General features: G+C 30.0%; 3 protein-coding genes across 3 annotated transcripts; all 3 read right to left on the bottom strand.

Annotated features, from left to right (window-relative positions):
- Positions 1–1,058: 1,058 nt before the first annotated feature.
- LOC109815587 (peroxidase 55) lies at positions 1,059–4,060 on the bottom strand. Its single transcript, XM_020380343.3, has 3 exons — positions 3,731–4,060; positions 2,218–2,409; positions 1,059–1,810 (listed from the first exon to the last, which is right to left on the bottom strand). Exons 1-3 carry the CDS (start codon positions 3,941–3,943, stop codon positions 1,220–1,222), a joined length of 996 nt encoding a protein of 331 aa, XP_020235932.1. The 5' UTR covers positions 3,944–4,060; the 3' UTR covers positions 1,059–1,219.
- Positions 4,061–12,413: 8,353 nt separating this feature from the next.
- Positions 12,414–15,124, bottom strand: LOC109815585 (peroxidase 55). The gene is made up of 3 exons (XM_020380341.3): positions 14,859–15,124; positions 13,850–14,041; positions 12,414–13,253 (listed from the first exon to the last, which is right to left on the bottom strand). Exons 1-3 carry the CDS (start codon positions 15,117–15,119, stop codon positions 12,678–12,680), a joined length of 1,029 nt encoding a protein of 342 aa, XP_020235930.2. The 5' UTR covers positions 15,120–15,124; the 3' UTR covers positions 12,414–12,677.
- A 10,267-nt stretch (positions 15,125–25,391) lies between these two features.
- LOC145957030 (uncharacterized) lies at positions 25,392–26,256 on the bottom strand. Its single transcript, XM_083073263.1, has 2 exons — positions 26,159–26,256; positions 25,392–26,074 (listed from the first exon to the last, which is right to left on the bottom strand). Exons 1-2 carry the CDS (start codon positions 26,222–26,224, stop codon positions 25,781–25,783), a joined length of 360 nt encoding a protein of 119 aa, XP_082929389.1. The 5' UTR covers positions 26,225–26,256; the 3' UTR covers positions 25,392–25,780.
- Positions 26,257–26,849: the final 593 nt, after the last annotated feature.

Here is a 26,849-nt window from a genome sequence, read left to right as displayed (position 1 = left end):
GGAAGTAGGCAATTAGTAATAATTGGGGTGGTGAAAATAGGGCATGTGGAATATAACGATTGGTTACTGGTTGAAATCATGTTAGTGGGGGAACTATAGAAAGAGAATTTGAGGTGATTAGGGATTGGGAAAATTGTGGTAAAATGGAAAGAGGATGTGTGGTGGAGATATATGGGTCATGAGGTAGGGATATAGTGGAGGATGTATGAGATAAGTGTAAGAATGGGGGTTTCTAGATCTTGTCCATTAAAAACCCAAGAATGGAAGTGATTGATTCGAGTTAGGTTTCTTGAATAAATGTGTGTTGATTACCTTGTGATTGTAATGCAATGATCTCATTAGTTATCATTAGAAGAGTATCATCTAAATCTTTACCCATTTTGGGATTGACATCTTTAAAAACCCTAGGAGGCATGGAGGTTGAAACAATGAAAGCACCAATGATACGTATCTACTATTTTGACTTAAGCTACCCAAAGAGAACGCTAAGAAAGAAAAGGTTGGAATACCATCATTCATACTCTTAAACACCAATCACAAGGTTTTATAGCAAGAACTAGCCAACAAAAGAAGCCAAGCATTATTGAAGTAAAACAAAATATTATAAAGCAACTTAAATAACATTAGTCTTCTCGAGCATTCAGCTCATAACATAATCTGTCATCTAACTTGGGAGGATTACCTTACGAATGAACAATCACTATCATATTTTTAAAATATTAAACATTTTATCTCCATACTTTCAAAAATCATTCCAAAATATTAATTTAAATTATAAAATATTAAATTAAATAATTATTTTATAATAAATTTGTTAAAAAATATTAATATTTTGGAGGGTGATTCGGAGAGTACTATTAAATTATTACTCATTTTGCTCTTATACCTATTAGTTTACATCGTCGATCCATATCTATTAACAGTTCATTTCAAAATAATACTTAACATTTTTACTTCATCAACCAACTAAATTATGAGCGTGATTGTATAATTTTTTGAGCAAAAAAGTGCAATTAAATAAAAATAAAAAAGAAAATTCCACCAAATCGAGGCAAAACTAGTAAATCTTCACAATCATATTAGATTATCAAGACTATTAAAACGTCCATACCCGGTGCACATTGAATCCCTTTATTGAACACAACCATGCAAATGAAAGCTTATTTACGTGAACCTTTCCATGGTAAACATTATTCAACAACGAATCCACTTTCACAAACTAACCCTTCACAGTTTTTGAATTAAACGACGTGCAATCTCTCCTAATCTCTCCATTTTTCCCAGTCTTGACCCCAACCCTTCCAAGCTTCCTCATGGCTGCCACAAACGCTTCATTGAAGTCCGCACCGTTTCTCGCGAACCGCACCACCGTAGACTGCGACGCAGCGTCCGTGAACAGCACCTGGTCCGAGGTTAGTAACCCTTGTCCCGACATCAAGTTCGTGTAATAAACGTTGTCGAAGGCCACAGGGGATTGCGGGTCCAGGGGAACCACTACGCTGGGGTCGCTATTACGAGGACACTGAGCGATCAAATTTCCGGCGTAGGTGGGGTCCAGTGTGGGGTCCACGGGAGAGGAGCGCGAAAAGGAGTATAAGCGGTTCGTGAACTGGTCGCAGTGTGAGAACCCTATGGTGTGGGCTCCGGAGAGGGCTATCATGTCGGTTTGGGCCAGGCCGTGTTTGGAGAAGAGGGCGTTCAGTTGGCCCAGATTGAAGTTTGCTTTCGGAAGGTTTCCTTCTACGCGCGAGGCCTTAGAAATAAGCCCGTCTTTGCGCCCTAGCTCTACCTTGAATGAAGGCCCACCAAGCTGGGACAATTGCACTTAAACAAGTATCAATCCTACTTCCATTCAATTTAAAGTATGAGTTAATCATCGATGCCAGTATAAATTTTTTTTACACCAGTAACTAATTATATTTTTTAAAATTATTTATTTTATTATTATTTCATTAAATAAACAACTGATATATCATTATAAAAAAATATAATTGGTTGTCAGTATAAAAAAAATTTATACTTGCAATGTATAGGTGATTAACTCTTAAAATATTGTGGGTATATAAAAAAAATATTCAAATAATATTATTTATCAAGCATAGAACCACTAAGATTGATTTAATAGTAAAAGATTAGAACAAAATACACATTATTTTAAGCTCGAACTTTAATAATATTATTGTAAATTTGGTAGATAAAAATTAAGGAATTGGGTACCAAGCCTATGACATCTCTGGTAGCGAGTGCTAAAATGTCTGCGCATGAAACGACGCCGGGGCATGCAGCTTCCACTGCTTGCTTTGCCTTGATAACAGTGTCAAACCCATCTCCTGCAAGAGAAAGACTTTCCGTGGCATCTTTTTCTGCGTCTCCATTTGGCGATGAGATCATAATAGAAGCATCACATCCCTACACCATCAAATTAATTCTTCATTAGTGTAGCCAACCCAATTTTCACGTTAATATTTGACTTGTATTCAAAATCTTATGTCCTCAATGAAGTAGCTAGTAGCTAGCATAGGATTTTTGATTAATTTTTTTTCTAGCATGTTCGTACGTTTAAGAGTAATTGGTCGAAAGTTAACAACAAATCAACTAAAGGAATTCTTGAATATGCCTCTACCTCGTACTCGACGATTTTTTTTATGATAACCTACGATGCACCGATACGATACGCGTATCGGATACGACACGGCGATACACTTATTTTAAAATATATAGGATACGATACTTGTAAGATACGTGTTGTCATATATATCAATGTTCATACAACATAATAATTTTGTACTTGTAATTTTGATCAAAATTCATAAACATTAAATATATAATTACTATTTTGCAAATTCAAATTAAAAATATACTTATTGTACATTACTAAAAATAATTATAAACCATTTCATCATAAATTACTTTTTATTATTTACAAATGGAAATAATATTATCAAATTTCATTCCTTTCTTAAAATTATCTATGTAGAAGTAGAAGACAATTTTCATTTACAGTTTATCAAGGACCAATATTTCTATGTTTCTATATTAAAAATGTTTATATATCTTATTTAGTTGTAAAGAATATTTCATAATTTTTCAAAAATTTGAATACTTTATCGATATGTATCACCGATAAGTATCGGTGAAGTATCTGAGAGTATCGAGATTGAATAAAATTTTCATAATATTTTCAAAAGTTAGGATACTTCATTGACACGTATCGGTGAAGTATCCAAGAGTATCGTGTCGGATACGTATCGGATACGGATACGTGAAGCAAATTGAAGTATCGGTGTTTCATAGATGATAACTAGGTGTGGGTTTGTGTGGTTATGACTGTTCTCTCAGCATATTATTCTCATCATTTAAGAACAAAAACTAGGTGGTCACGCATAGCATTCCAAATGTGATAAAGCAAGAGAAAAAAATTAGTGGATGACACGATCGGGATTATTAACAAGGATAAAAACAAATAAGCCTCCACCGTAGCCATAAAAGTCACGATCATATTTTGAAAGTTCAACTTAATACATGAAATTTAAGCGTAAAAAAGAAGGAAACTATAATGTCTAATATGGAAAATGCAAGCTCATCTTCAGAGGAAGGAAATGAAAAAAGCATAATTAACTTAAACGTCGTGATAATTCTATTTTCTTAATAAAAACTTGACACTGAAAAATTATACTATACACACACAAGTGAGGAACTAATAAAGAAATATATGAATTGAGAGGGGCACCTCAACAAAGCAATCATGGAAAAATAGACGCAGTGTTGCTTGTCCAGTGATGATGGTTTGAGAAAACTTGGTAGTCACTGCTTTAGTTACGATGGATTCGACCTTTGGACAAGATGAAGCATAGAAATTCTCTACTAATTGGCCTTCTCCCTTAGATATAAGCATTGTGAAAGCCATCAAAACAGACATCAATACTATCCTTATGATCTCCATTTCCCTTTCTCTGGTTGCTAGCTATGTAAGTGCGCTCTCCACAACACTATATACTAAATAGAAATAATGTTACTTATAAATTGTGAAGGAAAAATATCGTAAGACAGGACAGTGAATGATTTAATGAAGTACACAACCCACCACATATATTAGGAATGAAAGCAATAATACGAGGGAATAACATTTTTTCTAGAATATAAAAGAAGCATTAGGAGTGAGAGCAATAATAGGAGGGAATAACATTTTTTCTAGGAAATAAAAGAAGCTCAAAGGATTGACAATGACAAGTACTATAATGAAAGAATAATGTGAAATAAAGGATAGTTTGTTATACCAATTCTATTTTTCGTAACAGAAATATTGACAATTTAGGTGACTTAAGTAGGCTATTTTGAGGATGAGTACAAATGTTTTCTACCTTTCCCTATATATATATATATATATATATATAGTTAAAAAGGGTGGTACTAGTAATGAGTAAATAATTCACTTAAAACGAGTTTAAACAGAGTATCGCCAAGTTAGATTATGATGAATTTATAATGTTATAAATTTAAAACATAATTTAGAGTTAATTAACATCTTAAGTATAGTTGAATATTGGAGAGTTTGTTACACTAAAAAAATTTATTTTCTCAAGAATTTGAAATTAAGAATGTTAGTTTTTTTTTTATGTTTAATTTGTTTTCCTATGATAATTTTTACATAAGTTTTTTTACATAATTGTTTTTATGGGAAGGTAAGAAACTAACCTTCTCTATTTAAAAAAAAATAGTTTTAATACGGTAAAAATATCTCACTAACTTTATTAGTTTATTTAATGTAGTGAAAATCTTTAATTTTCAAAATAGCATTTGTAAATATTCTCCAAAAACATCTATAACTTATACAAGCAAGAATAACCTTCCTATTATTCACTCATTGGTATTATTTTATTGGATTATACACATATGTGAATATACTTATAAAATATAATATAAGTATTTAATTAATAATTTTGATATTTTATTTTTATTAATAGAACTGTTTTAATATTTATTTTAATTATTTGACATTTTTGAAATATTATATAAGGTGTTTTAAGTAAAGGTTTTATTTAATTAATTAAGGGAGAAGGAAACTAGTAATTAAGGTTAAGTATTTTAACTAAAGGATGGTTAAGGGGAGGTTAATTTTTTTTTTATTTAAAAAAAAGGAGTTTTGATCAGTTTTTACACATTTTCTTTTCTTTGCGTATGCATTCTTCTTTTTACACTTAGAGCCTGAAGATTAGGAGTAGGAAAGGAATCACCCTGAAGTCGATCATCCATCTTTTTCTATTCAACAAGGAAAGGGGAAGTGAGAAACCTCACTTTGGGTGTAGGATGTATGTTGGGTAGTAAGATTGGTCTAAATTCTATCTCTGTTGTATGTCTATGTATGATGGGTATTCTGCAAATACATCTGTTTTGTCTATTGTTCTTCTTACATGTTCCTAATGACATGAATTGTTTGAATATATGATCAATTGTATATTTTAGATTATAATTGTATGATGAGATTCATGTGGGTTCCTATAGAAAACCCGAAGGGAACTTATTGTTATAGTTAGTGAAGATATTGATTGATATGTGTAAACTGAATAATTTGGAATGTAAATTGCACGTTATAGAGCATTTTTACTAATTATATATATGTTTATGCATGTAATTGGATGTGGGTAACTAGTAGTTGTTGAGGAGACGTGATTTCTAGGGAGGAAGATCGTGTTCTTGCTCAATGACACATGTTGGGTTTCTCAACGACAAGCCCCAGGGGGCTCAGCTTGCTCAACTAGATGTTGGCCGCTCAGTAAGAAGTCCCAAGAGACTCAACTCGCTTAGCTACATGTTGGTCACTCAACGAGATGTCCTAGGGGGCTCAACTCAATTAGCTAGATGTTGGTCACTCAGTTAGATATTGGTGGCTCAGCTAGATGTTGGTGGTTCAACTAGATGTTGTAGACACTAGTTTTTGTCCAGGATGAGAATTTGAAGATGGGAAGCTTCTAAAGCGAGATAAGTGACCCTCAAGAGACCTTGAGACTCCAAAATGCGTCGAGATGGAGTAAGCAACCTCCAAAAGACATTCCAAGGGTCAAACAACCAAGAAGCAAACTTGGAGGCATGAGAATGGTCGTTTTGGTCATGCAAATGATCGTTCCCATGATTAACCAAAATATTCGTTCTCATGGTTAGTATGGTCGTTCCAAATTGAACTTTTCCATGTAAAATGAGGTTGAAAACGACCTTTCCAAGGGAAGAACGACTATTTTGGGCCTTTGGCCTCTATTTAAGCGCGCATTTAATCACCCTCATTTGGGAACACTTTATTCTCTCTTCCCCCTTGACTCTTTTTAGAAGCACTTTGAGTAAAAAAGACTCATTGAGAGCCAGATTAAAAGATCTTTAGTCCGTTTGGCAGAGATTTCAGAGTTTATGTAGTATAGAAGTCCCTCTTGAGTGATAGAGAGGTTCTTGTAGAGCGAGGAAGTTGCCAAAAATTGCACCCAAACGGTTTTACGAGAAAACAATACTAAAGCTTGCTTCGGAGGTTTCGAAATCTCTCTCTCTCTCATATTTATTACTTTAGTTGTATGCTTAGAATAGGCATCATGTAGATAATTCATTACAATATATACATAATTATGGGGTAAGAATGTTAATCTTTGCTTTATTTTGTTAATAAACAAATCATAGGATACTATTTTAGGCGTTATAGGGTGCCTAATACCTTTCCCACGTAAACGACCCCCGTACTCAACTCTGATTGCATAAACCTTTCTTTTTCTAATGTTTTGAGTAAAATATCGGTGACGACTCCAAGAACCTTTATTTTCAAAACCATTGACAAAGGTTTAGTCCAGTTATCGGGCATTCCAATGTCAATGAAATTTTAAAATACAAGTCGAACAAGCCATCTTTTTTAGGTCGGGTTTCAACAGACGTTAGTTGATATTACTTTTTTACTAATGACTAGTTGATGTATTTGAGAATGTACGTGGGATATATGAGATAATGTGAGAAATATGTGATATGTGAAGTGAGATCGTGTGTATGTTATTGCATTGAGTTTGTTTTACATGCATCAATTGTATAAAATATGTTTTTAGGGTATAATATGGAATACACTATCAAGGAGGGTCCCTTATTTAAAAGTTAGGGAACCAACCTTGTGGATGGCTCGGTTTGGGAAGTCACAACCCTACCCTCATGTGTATGGGATGTAACTTGTGCAACTTAGCTATAATGTTACTTGTTATTATTTATAATATCATGAATGAACCAAGCGTGCTAATGATATTATATGTTTATGTTGTGTCTTGTATGTCTTGTTTGTGTTTGACTATCTAATTTGTATTCTTACACCGTGGGTTAGAGTGAAATGTTTCTCACTTCCTTTATCTCTGTTTTTAGTCTTGTATTGATTCTACATGTGATGATCATCATGATGATGAAGATATTGGTGATGAGGCTTAGGCTTCATGTTGGATTTCTTTGATAGAACATGTAACATCAGGACATAGTTAGGACTAGTTTAAGACTTTATTTTGTTGGTTCATTTGGAAAATATCAGTTTTTAGTTTCTTTGTAATTCTTTTAGTTATGTTATGTTATTTGTTTAAGATACAATGTGATTTTCTCTACTTGTTATGATTTTGAGTTACTTTATTATGTTGAGGATATTTAATTTTTATATTTTTATGTGTTATACCCTACAAGATACAGGGTGTCACAATACTAATATTAAGGAAATAATATTTGGAAGAGTACATACTAATAGTCAAAATAAAGTACATGAGTTAGTTGAAAGAGTATGTATAACATTGTAAGGAAAGTACATGAGTTAGTCGAAAGAGTATGTATAACTTTGTATTGCAATAGTTAGGAATTATGTAATGCACTATTTGTGAATTTTAAACTTAGAACCATTTTTATAGTCATATTTTAAACTATAATTTCTTTCTAGAAATTGTTGGTATGTTAGTTTCTAAATCGCACATTCATAAACTTATTGATGGAAAAAATTCATCTTCACACAATAAGTTTACTCATACATCTAAGGATCTTAAACAAAACACACATTGTAATTTTATTTTGTGGCTCTATATATATAGAATAAATTTGGAGTACAAAATTTGAATACTATAATCCTCCTAATTTAAAATAAAAAAATCACTAAAAGATATTAAAATAATTTAATAAGAATCTATAAATCCAAATAATATCCTATAAATTACAAATTCCAAAAATAACTCTTGAAATTTTCATTCACTCAATTTATTTGAAATTTGAATTACTTTCCCAACAAATCTTTCCTTAATTAAAATTTCCAAATAACTAGCTCATCAAAACATTTATCTTCTCAAAACTTATCTATCCAAATGGCAAAGATTTTTCTCAATCTTTTGCCCTTGCAATATCAAACTTCTTCAATTGTGTACTTTGCATCCCCATTTTGAAACAACATACTTGTAGTCTTGTGATGTCATCTCTCCTAATGAAATTATATTGGATGCAACACAAGGTTCATGTCTCATATTTTCAAAAGTTTGGATGATATCGTTGTGAAGCTTCATTCTCACAGTCTCAATGTCTTTAACCTCTATTTTCCCACCATTTCCTAACTTGAATTGATCAAAATCACTGTTAGTCTTTAAAGTGTGAAACATTATTTGGTCTCTATAAATGTGTGTTGAGACAGTAGAACCCATTATCCATTTTGATTTAACAACTTCCTTAGTAGTTTCCAAATAGACATCTTCATCGTCATGAATGTTTTAGGTTACATTAGCTTAGGAGTTGTCATTATCTCTCTTCATAATTCTCAACTTTTGAAAGTTCTTTCTCATTTCTTTACACATTGATTGCACATGACATTTCTTCCCACAATAATAACATTGCATGTTACTCAAATAATTTTATAGACATGATTGAAAATTTGATCTTCCTCTAAGCTCATCTTGTCTCCATGAATTACTTCTCCCTTGCTCAGAATGTTGAGCAGTTAATGCATGACCTTTAATATCAATATTCTCATTTTTCGTCATTCTTTTATTTTCTCTTAGAGTGAATGTTACATCATCTAGCTTCAATGATATTTTTCCTACAAGCAATGTCTGAACTAAGTATTTATAAAACTTTGGTAGTGAAGTCAACAACACCACTTGTTCTTCATAAAAATAAATTTCATTTATATTTAACAATTGACATACTAGTTGGTTGAAATGATTAATGTGATAATGAAGATTTCCTCACATCTTTATTTTGAGTTAATATAACTCCATCTTCAAACATGGGCGATTGGTCAATGACTTAAACGCATAAATACTCTCCCACAAGGCTTTTGGTACTATCTTTTTTTAACACGTTGCACTTAATCTCGAGAGTAAGAGCTAACTGAATCATGTTCATGACCTTCTTTTGGATTTGACTTCATTCTCTTTCATTGATAGTATTTGATTTTTCATTTTCCAAAGTATGATCAAGACCTTACTACACTAAAATTTCTTGAATGGATAGCCTTATATTATTGCCATAATATAGTATATTCTCTTCTATTGAGATTTTTTTGTTTTCCAAATGAGAGGAATGAAATCATAATAAGGTATTATCATGGGATCTTGTGATCATCATTCTTACTACTTCTTGTCTGGTTTCTTTAATGATAAAAGGAAATTGTCTGGTTTCTTTAATAATGATAAGAGGGAAGTGGATGCTTTTGAAATAGTAAGGAGTTAGTAATTTTTGTTATTTGACAAGCTTACATCTTTACTCACTCATGCCCTTGTTTTTCTATTTTATGTCTCTTTACATCTATGAAGTTTGGTTTTAAAATGGTGGTATTGTATTGTATAACTTCTATAAACAATTTTTTATGATAAGAAACTTGGTAGAAATTAAGAGGAAGCAAGATCGGGATAGGATTTAAATTAAAATTGTTAAAATTGTTCTGAATACTTGTTGGCTTGCATCCGTGGAAAAAATAGAGAAAAAAATTATGAATAATGGAATTCTAGTTTATATCATTAAAATGAAAGTATTTTACATTGACCATAAATATTTTTATTGTAATATCTTATTCATAGTTGGATTTTCATCAATCCTCTCTTAAATCATGATGATTTGCCTTTAATTGTCACAGTTTAAGATTTTTATAGCTACATTTCATATAGTGTATTAAATTTAATATTCGAAACTTTTAAATCTAGAGAAAAATAGAGATTTTAATATTAACAACTAATAAATCACCATTTAATAAATCAAATTAATAGTACTTGAAAAAAATAAAAATAAAAAATACATTTAAAAATTATAATTATTAAAATAAAGCGTTAAACTATATCATTATTTTATTGTTTAACATTTTATATTACTACATGTACCTAAGAATTGTCAAGAGATTTGGAGATGTTCTTATAAGTCTAACCATGTGGTTGAAGATCCATTTAGGAAGACAATTCAAATTGTTGTATTTTATTTATTTTTTACCTTGTTGAACAAGTTTGTGCTATGTTATGTGTATTTACATTGAAAAATTCAATAATTCATTGGAGTTAACTTTAATAAAATTTTACTTTTATAAATTACTCCAATAATTCATTTATTTGTATCTATTTTTAATATTTAATAATGAAAAAAAAGCTTTTATAAATATTAAATATTTAATAGATAATTCAAAATTGATTAAATATCATTTTTTTTGAAAAATAATTTTTAGCGACCGACCATGTGACAAATGATTTGATGTCTAAGTAGGACTAGATTTGAAATTTTTAATTAGAAAAATGACATATACTTATCAACTGATTTCGTGACAGAAACTTCATTTACTATTTTCATCCCAACAGGTAAAACGACCGATTTGGCAGCGACAAACCTAATTTTGTTAGTGATCGACCTATTCATCAATTGTTAAACAACAAGATATCCCATTTCAATCCCTAAAACGGCTTAGTGACTAGGCTTTTCACAGTTAACTTGTTTGAGTCGCAATTTTGATTGCTACTTGGTTTAGCAACTAATTGCTCAATTTAGTGACCAAAAGTAGGTTCACTAAATGTCTTTTTTTAGTGAATTACCTTTCACGCACTACCTCTTGCCCCTTAGACTTTGAAGAAAAATACCTAAGTTTCACAATTTTGAAATCAAAATCATATTATGTTGATTTTAAAATAACTATTGTAAAAAACCTCTTTGACATAAGTTAAAATTAGAACCTATGTAAAAGGAAGTTTTACATCCATTATTTTAGAACAAATGTAAAATAGTTATTTCAAATTATAAAGATGTCACTACGTCATTTTCTACATGAATTGTATAATAGCTAATGTAAAAAATATATATGTTAAGCAAATCAAACAAAGATACATTTTTTGAGAGTTTAAAACCGCTAGAGTATGTGAAGCAAGTCAAACAAAGATCCATTTTTTGGGAGTTTAAAACCACTAAAAAATGTGAAGTAATGGCCTACATTTTCTAGTGTCAAAAATCAATAATTAGATAATATCCGCCACAAACCATTTTTTGCAAGTGTTAATATAACAGTTATTAATAATGCTAGAAATGTCATTTATGACAATTTTTAATCGTTAGAAATTGAAAATTAAACTAACCACCACAAATCATACATTTTTTGTATTGAAAGTGGATTGGGGTAAGAAATGGAAGAACAACCCCTAAGGATTAGTTACTTGAGGAAGAAAAGTTTTAGGAAAATATGGGCTTGTTTGATTCAACAATGACTTCATTTGTTCAATACACATCCTCATCATATTATATATGTTTCAAGCATAGTCATTATAGGAGTGAAAAAAAGGATGTAAGATAAGATATCTAGAGTAAATTTGAGCTTGCTAAAAGGCAACTATAAGAAAAAGGCTTTGGAAGAACATATATATACCACAACATAATGAGAAAATGTATTATGAACTACGATAACTCCATATGAGCCTAAACCAACCCTTACTCCATCATCAAGTACCACTTTAGAAGACCATGAGCACAATGTTAGTAGTGATAGTCAAGATGATTATATTGACGAGATAATGATGTCATCATTGTAGTGACAATAGTAATAAAAACGACAATAATAATAATAATAATTGTAAAATAAACAACAATAAAAATATATGATAGCAAAAATATGATAATGCAAGTAACACTAGTAATTAATGATGGTATTTACACTACTAACATCATAGTTATTATCATCATCATTGTTAATACTATTATTATTATTATAAATAACAATAATGATTAATGATAACGATAATAATAATTGTAAAAATAATTATAATAATGATCTTATGAGATATGTGTATATATAATTAAATTCATTAATATATAGTTGTTAATTCTCATTTAAAATTTCTGTGAGTGGTCATATCTTATAATTGCACATTTCCAACTTATTATATTGACAAGCATTATTTATATTCACGACGGGCCACTTGAGCAAATATTAATTTGCATCCATATAAATTCATCATCATACAAAAAAGATTGTACATGCATTACATTACCTAAAGCCCTAAACAAGCAATGAATTAATTTGCAAAACCCACATCATATCCCCACTGCACAATTAATAATGAATCCCTTTATTGAACACAACGAACCAAAACCTTATTTACGTGAACCTCTCCTTAGGTAACAACATTATTCAACGTATGAACCCACTCTCACAATTCACAAACCAACCCTTCACCATGCATTCACGAATTAAACGCCGTGCAATCTCTCCTAATCTCTCCCTCGCTCCCAGTCTTGACCCCAACCCTTCCAAGCTTCCTCATGGCTGCCACAAACGCTTCATTGAAGTCCGCAGCGTTGTTCGCGAACCGCACCACCGTAGACTGCGACGTAGAGTCCGTGAACAGCACCTGGTCCGAGGTGAGTAACCCTTTTCCGGATACCAAGTTCTGGTAATAGACGTTGTCGAAGGCCGCAGGGGATTGCGGGTCCAGGGCAACCGCTACGGTGGGGTCGGGATTTCTCGGGCACCCCGCCATCAAATCTTGCGCGTACGAGGTGTCCAGAGTGGGGTCCACTGGATTCGACGATGAGAACGAATATAAACGGCTCGCGAACTGGTCGCAGTGTGAGAACCCAACGGTGTGGGCTCCCGAGAGTGCTATCATGTCGGTTTGGGTTAGGCCGTGTTTGGAGAAGAGCGCGTTGAGTTGGTCTAAGTTGAAGTTCGCTTTTGGAAGGTTTCCTTCTACACGCGATGCTTTGGAAATAAGCCCGTCTCTGCGTCCAAGCTCTACTTTGAACGAAGGCCCTCCAAGCTGAGACAAATCAAATATGAATTATTGTTTGAGTTTAAATTTAATGTTTAATTTGTCCACATGCAAAAGGTAACAAAAAAAAAATTATACACACTATTGAACTGGTATTAATTAGTTTTAATTAGAATTTACTGAGAAGTTATAAGAATTATTATATTGTTATTCATGAATAATGATGGGTTTATATGTATATTAAATTAAAATTGTTGACTTTTTTTTAATAATTATTTCCAAAGATATATATGATTTTTTGTTTTTATATTTAACTTTTTAAAACCTTTCTTCTACTATTGGGCAAAATCTCTATCATTACGTAAGGATGAAATAAAATTTCATTTAATATATATGAGAGAAAATGATGATGAGAGAGTGTGAAAAGAGTTTGTACTTCTCAACAAAAATGAAAGCTATTATTCATTGCATTTGATGATGTATTGCTACAGCCTACAGAATTGGACAACGCGTGTAGACAATATCAACATAGTAAAATTCTTGTAATGAACACATGATTAAACGATGGTGTGCATGAACAAATCAAAATAAAGTCTTGAAATGATTGTTGATTATACTTTTGTTAAATTAATAAAATTGCTTACCAAGCCTATGACATCTCTGGTAGCGAGTGCTAAAATGTCTGCGCATGAAACCACGCCAGGGCATTGAGCTTCCACTGCTTGCTTTGCCTTGATAACAGTGTCAAACCCATCTCCTGGTAGCGAAAGATTTTCTGTGAAATCCTTCTCTGCGTCCCCATTTGGTGACGATATTATAACAGATGCATCACATCCCTACACCATCAAAATTAATTCTTCATTGGTAAAGCCAACCCAATTTTGGCATCAATATTTGGGTTAGATTCAAAATTTTACACTATATATCTAAAGTTTAATTTCAATTGCCCTGAATGAAATAGAATGGGATTTCTTGATCAATGCTTTTCTACCATGTTCCTGTGTTAAGTCAAGTCTAGTTGGTCAAAAGTTAACAACACAACAACTAATAGCTAGGATTGTATTTTATACCTCAAAGTCAATGACTTTTTAATAATCCATGTTTCAGCCAATCACAATATTACATATATTTATGGTTTTTAATTTATTTCAAAAATTTAATCACACTCTATTCCATGTCAAGTAAATACCAGTTAGAAACTAAGCTATTCAGGACAACCTAATAACGTGATCACTATAAACAAAAAAATAAATACAAAGTCACATATAGCATACCAAATATGCGATATTGCAGAATTTTCTACTGAATGACATAATCAGGCATTAACAAGGAAAAGGAAGAATAAGCCTCCACCAACCATAAAAGTCACGATCATATTTTGAAACTTCAACATCATACATGAAAATTAAGAGAGTAAAACCAACTAGAAGGAAACCATTATGTCCAGAAAATGCATGCTCATCAGAAGATCAAGGAAATGAACAAAGCATAACTTGACGGGGAAAACAGTCTATACATATGAATCAGTAGCGTAGTGATAATTCTATTTTCTTTATATCAAAACAAAACTTGACACTGAAAAACTATATTATATAACCAAAAAAAGGGTTAGAAACTATAGAGAAATATATGAATTGAGAGAAAGGCATGCACCTCAACGAAGCAATCATGGAAAAATAGACGCAGAGTTGCTTGTCCAGTTGTGATGGTTTGAGTAAACTTGTTGGTCACAGCTTGGGTCACGATGGATTCGACGTTTGGACAAGTTGAACTATAGAAATTCTCCACTAATTGGCCTTCTCCCTTAGGCATAAGCACCATCAACAAAGCCACTAACATTAACACTAACCTCATGATCTCCATTTGTTGGCTAGCTATGTAAACGTCTCTATGTACAACTCTATTATATATCATTCAGTTATGTTTATATATATATATATCTCCCTTTCCGTGTGGTTGAGGATAGCCTAGTTGGATTTGTTAAAGGTCATAATAAAAAGAAAAAAGAATGAGACAAAGTTGATTACTCGGTAATTAACCCCAACCTTGTGCTATATAATATATATAGCTGGAATAAGCTGTCTTGGTCCAAGTAGTCATTTTAACTTGCCAAAGTGAAACCTTCCTCTTTTGAATTTTCCAGATTGGGTCTTAGTAAGTTCAAGTTGTTAAGGTGGGTGTTATTGGAATTAAAAAGATAATGCCTATTGTTTTATATTCAACTTTTTAATATTACTTAAAAAATTATGAAATTTGAAATTTTATAATAGTACATTAAATATTTATAGTGTTGTGAGTTGTGACACATATAAGTACATGAACAAAACGGTTCCCTCAAATTCATAAACTCTGTGTTATTATCATTTACATTACTCCCTTTATTGTTTTTAATTTTTTTTTCTGATATACACAAAATATTTTACATCACTTAGGAATTGAGATAAAAAATTATTTATAATTAAATATTTTTATTCTTTAATTCATTAATAATTGAACGAGTATCAAAGTAGATAATATTTCATATGTGATGATCTTATAATAATATCAGCAGACTTGAAGTTTAAAGATAATTAATACTAAAAGGAAGGCTCAAGCTGATTCTCCTTAGTCTCAATTAAAGGCTTGTTTGATATACTTAAAATGTTTTACATTTTTTTTAAGAATTAATTAAAGTTAATGGTTGTTTATAAATATATCTCTCCAATAATTTAACCTATCGAGACATTTTTCAAAGATAAAATTGTGATGATAAATGAAAGATAAAGTAAACAATATCTCAAATTACCTCAAATATAATATTCCTAACAAGTTTAGGATACTTGAAAACAGAATTTTGTATAGAACATTTTGTATTAACAACATTGTAGATGGTTTTGTAATTATTTTTTCTATACAAATGACTTTATAAAATTTACAAAATATTAAATATTTTTCAAAGCCAATTCTTCATATCTGATTACATCATATTTCGAAACGTTAAATATTTTTCAAACCCCATTCTTCATATCCAATTATGGTGGAATTTTATTACTAAAAAAGTATTATTTTATTGCAAATTTTTCTAAAAAACATATTTAGAGGAATTTTTTGTGGATTTTCTTGCAATAATAATTTCACAAAAAAAAATGTGAATTTATTTATGAAAAATAATTTTCAAAAATTTCTTATAAATTTTTTATGAAAACTAATCTACCACAAATTTTACTACTGTTTTAGTGACTATAGGAATTTTTTTTTTCTATGATAAAAATTTATAGAAAATGTTGTAAGAGTTTTCTTTTGTTTCTTGTAGATATTCTTAAATAAATAAATTTGAAAGTAATATTTATTAGTATTATAATGAATGTTAGGAAAATTTCGTAAGTAGCTTTTCTTGCCAATTTTAATTCACAGGAAACATGAAAAAAATTTGTTTAAATTTATAAGTTTAAAAATTAAAATATTTTAATTAATAAAAAATTATTTACTAAATTATTTATGAATATATCACTATAATTAATTTTAGTTTTAAATTTAATTAAATTAAATATATAAAATTTATAAATATGATAAGTTAGTAATAATGAATTTTAATTTAATGATAATTTATAAAATTTATAAATTAAAAGTATTTACTTAAAAAAAAATATTATTTTCTAAATTATTTATAAATATTTCATTAAAATTAATTTTAATTTAAAATATTGGTAAATTAAAAATTAAATGATTAAAGGTATAAATTAATAATAATGAATTTTAATTAAATGATATTTTTCAAAATAAAATTATTTAATAAAAAACTAGTATATATTTTTTAGAATATTGAATGTTTTAAGAGTTAATATAATTTATAATAATATAATTTTGGAGTTCAATATAATAAATTGATTTTTTTTCTATGGACATGGTCTAATTAATATTTAAAGAAAATCTCAAGTCTCACGTCGATTATAAATAAGACAATTAAAAGGTATATAAATGGGATGAATTCTCACGTTACAAATTAATTTTATAGGATTGAGTTAAACTAATAACCGACATTCTAAGAGTTCAAAAGGTTATAAATCACATGTTGGAGGCATGAAAGTACGTACATTCTTGATATTTTTTATGAATTCGTTGTGAACATTTGAAAGACAAAGGTTGAAGAATTATTGATGGTGTGATTTGGCACTAATAATGGCAAAAAATTTTGTGAATTTGAAATTTGCAAGCAAAAATTTAGTAAGAAAATTTGCACAAAAATTACTTGTGAATTTTAAATTCACAAGAAAGTTACCTACAAATAATAAATTTGCAAGAAATTTTGTAAAAAAAATTCTTGTGAATTTAAAATTCATAAAGGTATTACTCGGAGATAAAATTTCATAGAAATCATGTTTTCTGTGAATTTTTATGCAAAATCTGTATGAAAAATCGTATGTAATAAGAGAAAATTTTAGTAATGTTTAGATAACTTAATGAGTATTCATAAGTAAAGTGAATTTCTTGTGAATTTAAAATTTGCAAGAAATTCAGCAAAATAAATTTCACAAAAATTACTTATGAATTTTAAATTTGCGAGAAAGTTACCTACAAATAACGAAATTACTGAAAATTTTGTAGAAAAATTTCTTCCAAATTTCAAAATTTGCAAAAAAACATATTATTCGCAAAAGTATTAACTAGAGATAAAGTTCTACAAAAAAAATTTATAAAAATCACATTTTCTACAATTTTTTATGCAAAAACTGCATGTAAAAGTTATAATAGGAAAATTTATAGTAGTATTTAGATAATTTAACGACTATTCATAAGTAAAGTGAATTATTTTTTCTACTCACTTATTAACAAAAATGAAAGCATGTATTGAATTATTATTATTAGAATTAGTTTAGTGAAAGGAACTTCAAATAATATAGACGAGATTTTAACTTTAAAATCTTGTTGTCTTCATTGTACATTAAAAAAATGAGAATACATGGAGACTTAAAATAAAATATACAAGATTTTACGATTGAATATTGTTGTCGTCATACATAAAATAAAATGAGAGCATATAGTAAAGGATTACATGTACTTGTTATTTAAATATGCACAAATGTTCTTAATTATATATAAAGTAAAGTTTTAAAAGTTGTTAATCTACAAACTAAAAAAACCCAAGTTGTTAATCCACAAACAAAAAATAACCAAATTTTGGAAGAGGCATAAGGAACTTTTTTTTTTTTTTTTTTAGTAAATGTCCCTTTTAATACTTCATTTCAATGCTTTTAAGTATAAATAAAAAAATAACAAAATTTGATTATTATCATTTTTTATCATTGTAAAAGTATGAACAGTATTTACCTTCGAAAGTAGTGATTAATCTTAATTAAGAAGCGTAAATCAAAAGGTAAATATTTTCTTCACAATATATTTTATTTCATATCTAAGACTAAAGTAACTTAATTAAAAAAATACAAGACGTTACCACTATTGTATACAAGTGTTGGCACAGTTATTACTTAAGTTAAGTTGTATATTTGGTCTCCTATAATATCAAATTGACAGTTTTGGTCTCCTAATTTTTAAATCCACAATTTTAATTCCTTGATTTTATAAAATTTATAATACTAGTCCTCTTATCGATTATTTATTTATTGATCGTTAAAATTATTACATTAGTCATAATTAAGATTAAATAGATGACATAATAATTAATATTTAATAATATTTAAACTATATTTCACTTTTACTTCTCATTTTAATCACATAAGATAAAATGAGAAGAAAATGAGATGAAAATAAGAACTAAAAGTGTAATTTAGCATAAATATAATTAAATATTATTTAGCTTGTTATTTATCTAAGGTTAAGTACGAACATTATAATTTAACTATTAATTAATGAACATGTAGTAAGATGATTAAAATTGCAGATTTTACAAAATTGAGAAATTAAAATTGGAAGACCACAATTAAGAATTTAATATTAGGACGTGTTTGATACATGACAAATTTTTTCATGTCTGGCAATCATGATTTTTAAGAATCATAATTTTAGAAATCATGATTATTTATGATTCCTAAAAATCATGAAAGTCTATTTGGTTGGTCATAAATATTTTTGAAAATATTTTTAAATGTTATTTGAGAATCAAGAATTTTTATAATATTAAATAAATAAATAAATAAAGGTACATGACATTTTTACCGTATTAAATTTTTATTTTTACCTTAGAAAGTTAATTTTCACCTCTCCAATAAACATTATTTTGTGGAAAAATTGTACAAAAATCATTTTCAGATAGCAATATTTCTTAGTGAAAAACCCCTTTTGTACTAGTGAATATTATTTTTTAAATAAAAAATAAAACTCAAAAAACTAATATTTCCGATGTCAAATTTTTGAGAAAGTGAAAATTTATATACCAAACACATTTTTATAGAAAAATAAAAATACAATTTATCCTACTACTTATAAAACCATGCCATCATGTGATTTAAAATATATATACACATAACACTACATCATCATTAAGCATTTAAGATATGGTTGCTTAGCATATTGAGGCAGATCAATGGAAACTTGTCCTTGTCATAGAGCCCCATCAACCCAGTGAGATTTAGCCACATTGTGACTTTCCATAATATTATATAGTTTTAGACTTTTAGTATACAACCTCATCCACAAGCACATTAATCTTGCCTGCCCAATAAATCCAATACACTTTTTGTCGATTTATTTCGACATTTATGGTAGTATTTAGCAAAATTAGTGTATAAACTAGTGGAAAGTTTACAAGTTACATGCAAGTTAGAATCTTGAAATAATCATATAAGTTATTGAATTGAAAATCTTATAAATATAAAATAATAATAAAAAATGTTTTTAATTATTTGATGCGAAAAGAAAATTTAAATTAATTATTAAGGATAAAAATGAAGAAAGAAAACTAATATCTAATATACTAACTTATTTTTATAAATTAATTAAAATAACTTATGAAAATAAATTATAAGTTACTTAAAATAAAATTTTGTACCAAATATAATTTATTTTAGTCAAATTGAACTATAAGTTCTTCAGGTGCTTTGTCAAACAGATTCTATATCAGAAAAAACTTTTTAATTAAGTTATATTGACGTATATGGCATACACTCCCTTATTAATAATCTGTTTTGGAAAATTTATTGGAATGAAATTAATCGTCTGTTTCACTATTAAAAGGAAGAGGAACAAAAATAGAATGCAAGATGCGAGTAATTTGTTCCTTTTCAGTATATCTGTTTTACCCACGCAACCCAGTCACTTTAGATAAAATTGTCATAAAATGTTATCAGTTGCTCGACAGAAGTTATATAATGCAGACAAGTTATTTCTCATTTCTCACTACCCTTAATTAAAATGAGAAGGAAAATAAGAGAAGGGACAAAGTACAATATATATATATATATATATATATATATATATTGTATTAGGTATATAGATTGTATGGTGTGCTCACTCATGTTAAATTATTATATTAAGGTTAACATTTTACGTTATTATTTTAATTTAAAGGAATTATATATATGAACATTATTATTTTTATCAATAATTAAATAATAATTGTTATATTCAAAATCACTAATATATTATTATTGACATTTATATAAAATATTGATAAATACTTACTAAATTGTCAAAAATTTAATTTAATTAAATATATACATAAAATAATGACTAATAAATAACGACTAATATTTATTAGTCACAAAATTATGTAATATGTGATTGATTTAATAACAAACACATATTTGTCACCACAAAATTGTGATTAAAAGATATTTTTATATAATGCAAGTAAATGATTTATTATTTCTTATATTGTGTCGGATTTGGCCTTTTTCTTTTTTTCTTTTTTATAAACGTTGAAACCTTCCCTTCAAAATTCAAAGATATAGCCACACGGGTTTGGATTAAATAATTGATTTCATTTTGTGTTGAGTATTGTTAATAGTTACTTGCTCATTTGGTTGAAAACTCAAGATGTAAACTAATGCGTGTAATCTTACAGTGCGTTGATTACCAGTTACTAGTTGATTTTGACGCCTTAACCAATCTTAGATTAAGCTTTGACATACGCACCCTATGTGGATCGTCTTCAAATTTTATTCAAATATATAGCCACCTTTCAATAATGACTATTCTTTTATTCAGAGATTAGGTATGGAATTGATTTTACCATTTCTCGTTTTGTTCCTTTTTTTCTAATTAATCAATATCATTCTATCCACGTAATGAATATAATAGTTAGTATGTAGCCATCAAAGCACATTCAACGCATGCACCATACCTGAACTCGTCAAGTTTTCGTTATTTTCTTCTCTTCGTGGAGCTGTGGATTCCCTCAACGTTTCTAGGCATTAATTTTTGCCAACCCATACTCGTGACGATTTGATTTCTTGGATGTTTGAAAAATTGAAGTTAGCTAGAGTGTAGAGCTGGGTAATGATTTTAATTTGTTTAAACTGCTATGTAAGACTGGTAAAAATAAATCACTATGTAAAAACAGAATTTATTTACTTTTTCAATTGGTGTTAATTAAAGGTGGTTTTATCAAATGGTGTTTAAATTGCTAAAAAAGAATTAAGTAGCTTCAACGACATACATATGTAAATATATACTTCATTAATTATTGAGTCGGCTAGACTGAAAAGTGTAACATCTTAAACCTCTAACTAGTCAACTAAGGATTAATAACCTCATAGAATGCCATCCAACAATAACAAATTTAGATTGATCAAAAACAACTATATGTTGGATAGTGCTTTTAAAAAAATAATATCAATACATTTTGTTAATATCTTCATTCATCACATGTATCACGTGAAGTAATTAATACTTTTTATATACTCTTTCATATTCTTATTATAAGATTAAAATAACTAATTTAACGAGATTAAAAAAATCATCAAATATTAATAAAAGATGTCATCACAAAAGCAAAAAGGCAGAAAGTGTAACGTGCTCTACAGAGTTGTGGCCAACAAACTTGCATTCTCATTCATTATGAAAAGGGACTATATATATACACATGGAGAGAGAAGAAAAGCTGATAACAGAAAGTTGTTATATAAAAGACAAATAATGTGAGGAAAACGTAAACAAAAAAAGGAGAATTAAGAGCCCCCCTCAAGCTGAGAATGGATGTTGTACATTCCCAGCTTGGAACAATTTTCTTCAAAAAGAGCTGGAGACAAGGCCTTGGTAAACACGTCTGCAATCTGAGATGAGGAAGAAACTGGAAGAAGCTTAATAACACCAGCAGTAGCCTTTTCACGCACAAGATGACAGTCAATGTGAATGTGTTTTGTGCGTTCATGGAAAACTTGGTTTGAAGCAATCTGGAGAGCGGATTGACTGTCACAAAATAACAAGGCAGGTTGGTTGAATGAGACTCTAATATCTAATAATAGATACGTGAGCCACTGGAGCTCACAAGTGGTGGACGCCAAGGCACGATACTCAGCTTTCGAGGAGCTTCTAGAGATAGTAGCTTGCTTCTTAGAACGCCAAGAGATGATAGAGTTGCCAAGAAACACACAGAAACCAGTGACCGAGCGACAGGTATCAGGGCAACCAGCCCAATCAGAGTTGTTGAACGCCTTAAGATGTATGCAGTTGGTAGCATCAAGAAAAATACCAAGTCCTGGATCACGTTTGAGGTATCGAAGAACACGAAAAACAGCTTGCATATGAGCTTGAGAAGGATTAGAAACAAATTGACTTAAATGTTGCACTACATATGTGATGTCTGGGCGCGTGGTTGTGAGATAAATGAGACGACCAACGAGGCGGCGATAAACGGAAGGATCCGAGAGAGGGCTATCAGAAATAACATGCAAACGAGTAGAATAATCCATAGGTGTAGAAGAAGGGTGTGAAGTAAGCATCCCATTATCAAAAAGCAAATCAAGAGTATATTTACCTTGACAAAGATGAATGCCAGAAGAAGTTCGGGCCACCTCTAAACCCAAGAAATATTTTAAATCTCCAAGATTCTTTATCTTAAATGTAGAATCAAGAAGGAGAGTAATGGAAGTAATTTCAGCAAGATTGTTGCCCGCAAGAACGATATCATCAACATAAATGAGAACAACAGTCATAGATGAAGCTGAACACTTAAGAAAAAGAGAGTGATCTGATGTTGAAGGTTTAAATCCATGTGTCAGAAGAAATGAAGAAATTCAAGCATACCACTGTCGACTCGCCTGCTTGAGACCATATAGAGAATGCTGTAATTTACAAACCTGTCCAGGCTTGGTTGCAACAACACTTGGAGGCAATTGCATATATACGTCTTCATGAAGGTTGCCATGAAGGAAAGCGTTATTAACATCCAATTGTTTGAGAAACCAATTATTGATGGTAGCAAGGGCAAGAATGAGGCGAGCTGTTGTAAGCTTTGCAACAGGTGAGAAAGTATCAATGAAGTCAAGCCCTTCCATTTGGGTATACCCTTTTGCAACGAGACGAGCTTTATATCTTTCAATGGATCCATCCATATTATGTTTAACTTTGAAAATCCAGCGGCACCCAGTGGCTGTTTTGTGGGGAGGAAGATCAGCTAGAACCCAAGTTTTGTTAGCTTCAAGTGCAGTGATCTCATCATGCATGGTGTTAATCCAACAATCATGTTTAGAAGCTTCAACGTATGATTTTGGCTTAGAGACAGATGAGAGAGACAGAACAAAGTGACGAAAAGTTGGTGAAAGACGAGCATAAGAAATGTTGTGTTCAAGAGGGTAGCGAACTGTAGAAGCTGAAGTGGTACCAGTTAATGTTGATGGGGTATGAAAATCTTTGAGATATGTAGGAGGGCGACGAACACGAGATGAACGTCGAAGAGGAATGGGACTAAGATCAGAAGGTGCTGGTTGGGTATTTGTAATAGGAGGTTCATCAATAAGAGATGGTGAGTTAAAAAAGTTTGGGTTAAGAGTGCAAGAAGAGGATGGGGTGGTAGAATCATGAATGGAAGGAAAATAGTTTTCATGAAATACAACATTACGGGATACCTCTAGGTTACGAGTATGGAGATTATATAAAAGATAGCCTTTCGTGAAAGGTTTGAACCCAATAAAAATTGAAGGATAAGCACGAGGGTCAAGCTTTCGGCGATGGGAAGTGATAGTGCTTGTGTAACACAAGCATCCGAACACTACAAGAAAATGACGATTTTGCGACGGTTATGTGGCCTACATTGCGATGGTTACAACTGCCGCAAAGACAACATTACGACGGTTTGGGAACCGTCGCAGAGTTGTCCGTCACCAGCCAATTTTGCGACGGTTATTAAAATCGTTGCACAAACCGTCACAAAATTTGAATTGCGACCCTTTCATCAACTGTCGCACGAAATGCCTCGAAATTAATATTACGACCCTTGATGTACTTGTCGCACGAACTACCTCTAAATTAATATTACGACCCTTTTTCTACCTGTCGCACGAAATGCCTCTAAATTAATATTACGACCCTTGATATACTCGTCGCACGAACTGCCTCTACATTAACATTACGACCCCTCACTTAACCGTCGCACAAACTGCCTCTGTATTATCATTGCGACAGTTATTTAGATGACGTGATATTTAATATTTATTTTTTAAAAATAAATTTTATATAATTTTTTAAAATTAAATTATTCTTTAACTGTTGCAATTATTTTCTAAAAATTAATTTATACTTTTAAATAAATTTCATATCACTTTTTAAAAATACATCAGTCGTTATTTATTTTATTTTATAAATATTTTGTATCACAATTTAATAGAGGTTAATGCATACTTATATTAATATTATATATTTCAATACAAGTAAACATTAATTAAATTACAATTTAGGAATTATTATAATTATATATACAACAATCATTTTATATATTTTTTGTTATAATACTTGTCTAACTATTATTTTTATTTAAACTGTAATACTAAACAAAAATAAATAACATAAGTTAATAATAAAATAAAATAAAATTCATAAACATATAGAGTATTAAATTATGCTTCTCATACAACATTAAACAAATTCAAATAAAACACAGAAGTATGTATTTAAATTTCTTAATTAGAGTGCATAAATTAAAAACAAAAAAATAAACTAAACAGTGCTAGGTGAATCTAAGTCATGGCCTTCAGGAATATGACTCCCTTCAGAGGAAGCCTTTCCATTTCCGGGTGATTCCAAGTCAGGTGCCTGGAACAAAACAAAAAATTAATAAAAATAAGTAAAAATCAAAAGCATACTAGTGTCAACATTTATCAAGTATATTCAATTTTTCCACCTCTCACTGTGAGTACAAAATAAGCAGCAACATACACTACAATTCATCAAGCATTATAACAATACCATCAACCATTATAATTCCAAAGCCTTCAATCACACCATAAACCTCCCCAGAATGCAATACCACTAATAACCCATTAAACATAAGAATACTCAAAATTCTTATAAATATAAGTTACCCATTTTAATGTAGACAAAATTACAATCAGTATCCAGTTATTCTTATTGACATAACAAAATACAACTAACAACAATACAGGTCATTCTATGCTTTCAAATTTTAAGAAACATAATAATATTTACTTTACCTCATTCCCCTTAACACGTTGCATAAGAAATGCGATCGGCTCCTTTAAGACATCGACTTCTACAACTTGTGCCTTGAGTGAGTCAATTTCAGCTTGCATTTGTTCCATCTTTTCATTAGACTGAAAGGAAGTAGTTGATGATGTTGCATGAGAAGAAGATCCAATGATTTGAGATGGTCTAACTCCAAGTCCCATACCACGTACATAGCCAGGATGTTCTTTCCCACAAACTCTCTCAAAAGCTTCATTTTCAGAACAATTTTGCATTTCATTTTGCAACTTTTCCTGTAAATAACATTAAACATAATAACATTTAAACAGTACTAGACCACAAATAATAATGAAGTTCAAATAACACATTAAGCTTACATGTAACTCTCTAGCCTCTTCATTAACAAAATTTCCATCAGGCTTTTTGTGAGAAACTTGATACATTTCTGCTCTACTAAATTCCCGGCCATGTAACAACTCCTAACAATAAGCATCATGTAATGATTAAGAATACAAATTATCAATAAACATATTAGCTAGTTAAAATAAGAAATTGAACCATATATACCAACTAATGGAAATGTCACACGAAGATTGGAAATGTCACATGGTTGTTTATGAATTTTTTCATGTTGTGATTTATGATGTAAGAAAGGAGTTGGAATGCAATTAATTAAATATGCTGCATGAATGAGTGCAAAACACAAAAAAGTTGAAGGAAGTTTAGATTGAAATAACAATGCACGCGTAACATTTAACAAATGTTGATGTTTGCGCTCAACAATGCCATTTTGTTGGGGAGTTTCCACACATGTAGTTTGATGTATAATCCCTTTTGATAAAAAATATTGATGCATGAGGAATTCAACACCATTATCAGTGTGTATGCATTTAACATGAGATTCAAATTGAGTTTCAACATGATTGATGAAATCAATGACAAGTTGACGAGCTTCACTCTTAGAAATCATAAGAAATACCCATGTAAAACGCGAGTGATCGTCTACAATCGTCAAAAAATATTTATGACCGTGTAGGGAAGTGATGGAACATGGTCCCCATATATCTA

Source organism: Cajanus cajan, chromosome 4, assembly GCF_000230855.2.
Source record: "Cajanus cajan strain Asha chromosome 4, NIPB_CcT2T_4, whole genome shotgun sequence".
NCBI lineage: Eukaryota > Viridiplantae > Streptophyta > Magnoliopsida > Fabales > Fabaceae > Cajanus > Cajanus cajan.
Note: the sequence above shows the minus strand (reverse complement) of the source record. Positions and strands in the feature narration are given on the sequence as shown.

What these genes read in the sequence shown, in the direction of transcription:
- LOC109815587 (XM_020380343.3), bottom strand. Translation starts at nt 3,943, where the DNA reads ATGGAGATCATAAGGATAGTATTGATGTCTGTTTTGATGGCTTTCACA. An exon ending in TCCATGATTGCTTTGTTGAG is followed by an intron (nt 2,410 to 3,730) that starts GTGCCCCTCTCA and finishes TTGATGGTGTAG; the next exon opens with GGATGTGATGCTTCTATTAT. An exon ending in CCAGAGATGTCATAGGCTTG is followed by an intron (nt 1,811 to 2,217) that starts GTACCCAATTCC and finishes CAATTGTCCCAG; the next exon opens with CTTGGTGGGCCTTCATTCAA.
- LOC109815585 (XM_020380341.3), bottom strand. Translation starts at nt 15,119, where the DNA reads ATGATATATAATAGAGTTGTACATAGAGACGTTTACATAGCTAGCCAA. An exon ending in TCCATGATTGCTTCGTTGAG is followed by an intron (nt 14,042 to 14,858) that starts GTGCATGCCTTT and finishes TTGATGGTGTAG; the next exon opens with GGATGTGATGCATCTGTTAT. An exon ending in CCAGAGATGTCATAGGCTTG is followed by an intron (nt 13,254 to 13,849) that starts GTAAGCAATTTT and finishes GATTTGTCTCAG; the next exon opens with CTTGGAGGGCCTTCGTTCAA.
- LOC145957030 (XM_083073263.1), bottom strand. Translation starts at nt 26,224, where the DNA reads ATGTATCAAGTTTCTCACAAAAAGCCTGATGGAAATTTTGTTAATGAA. An exon ending in AAGAGGCTAGAGAGTTACAT is followed by an intron (nt 26,075 to 26,158) that starts GTAAGCTTAATG and finishes TGTTATTTACAG; the next exon opens with GAAAAGTTGCAAAATGAAAT.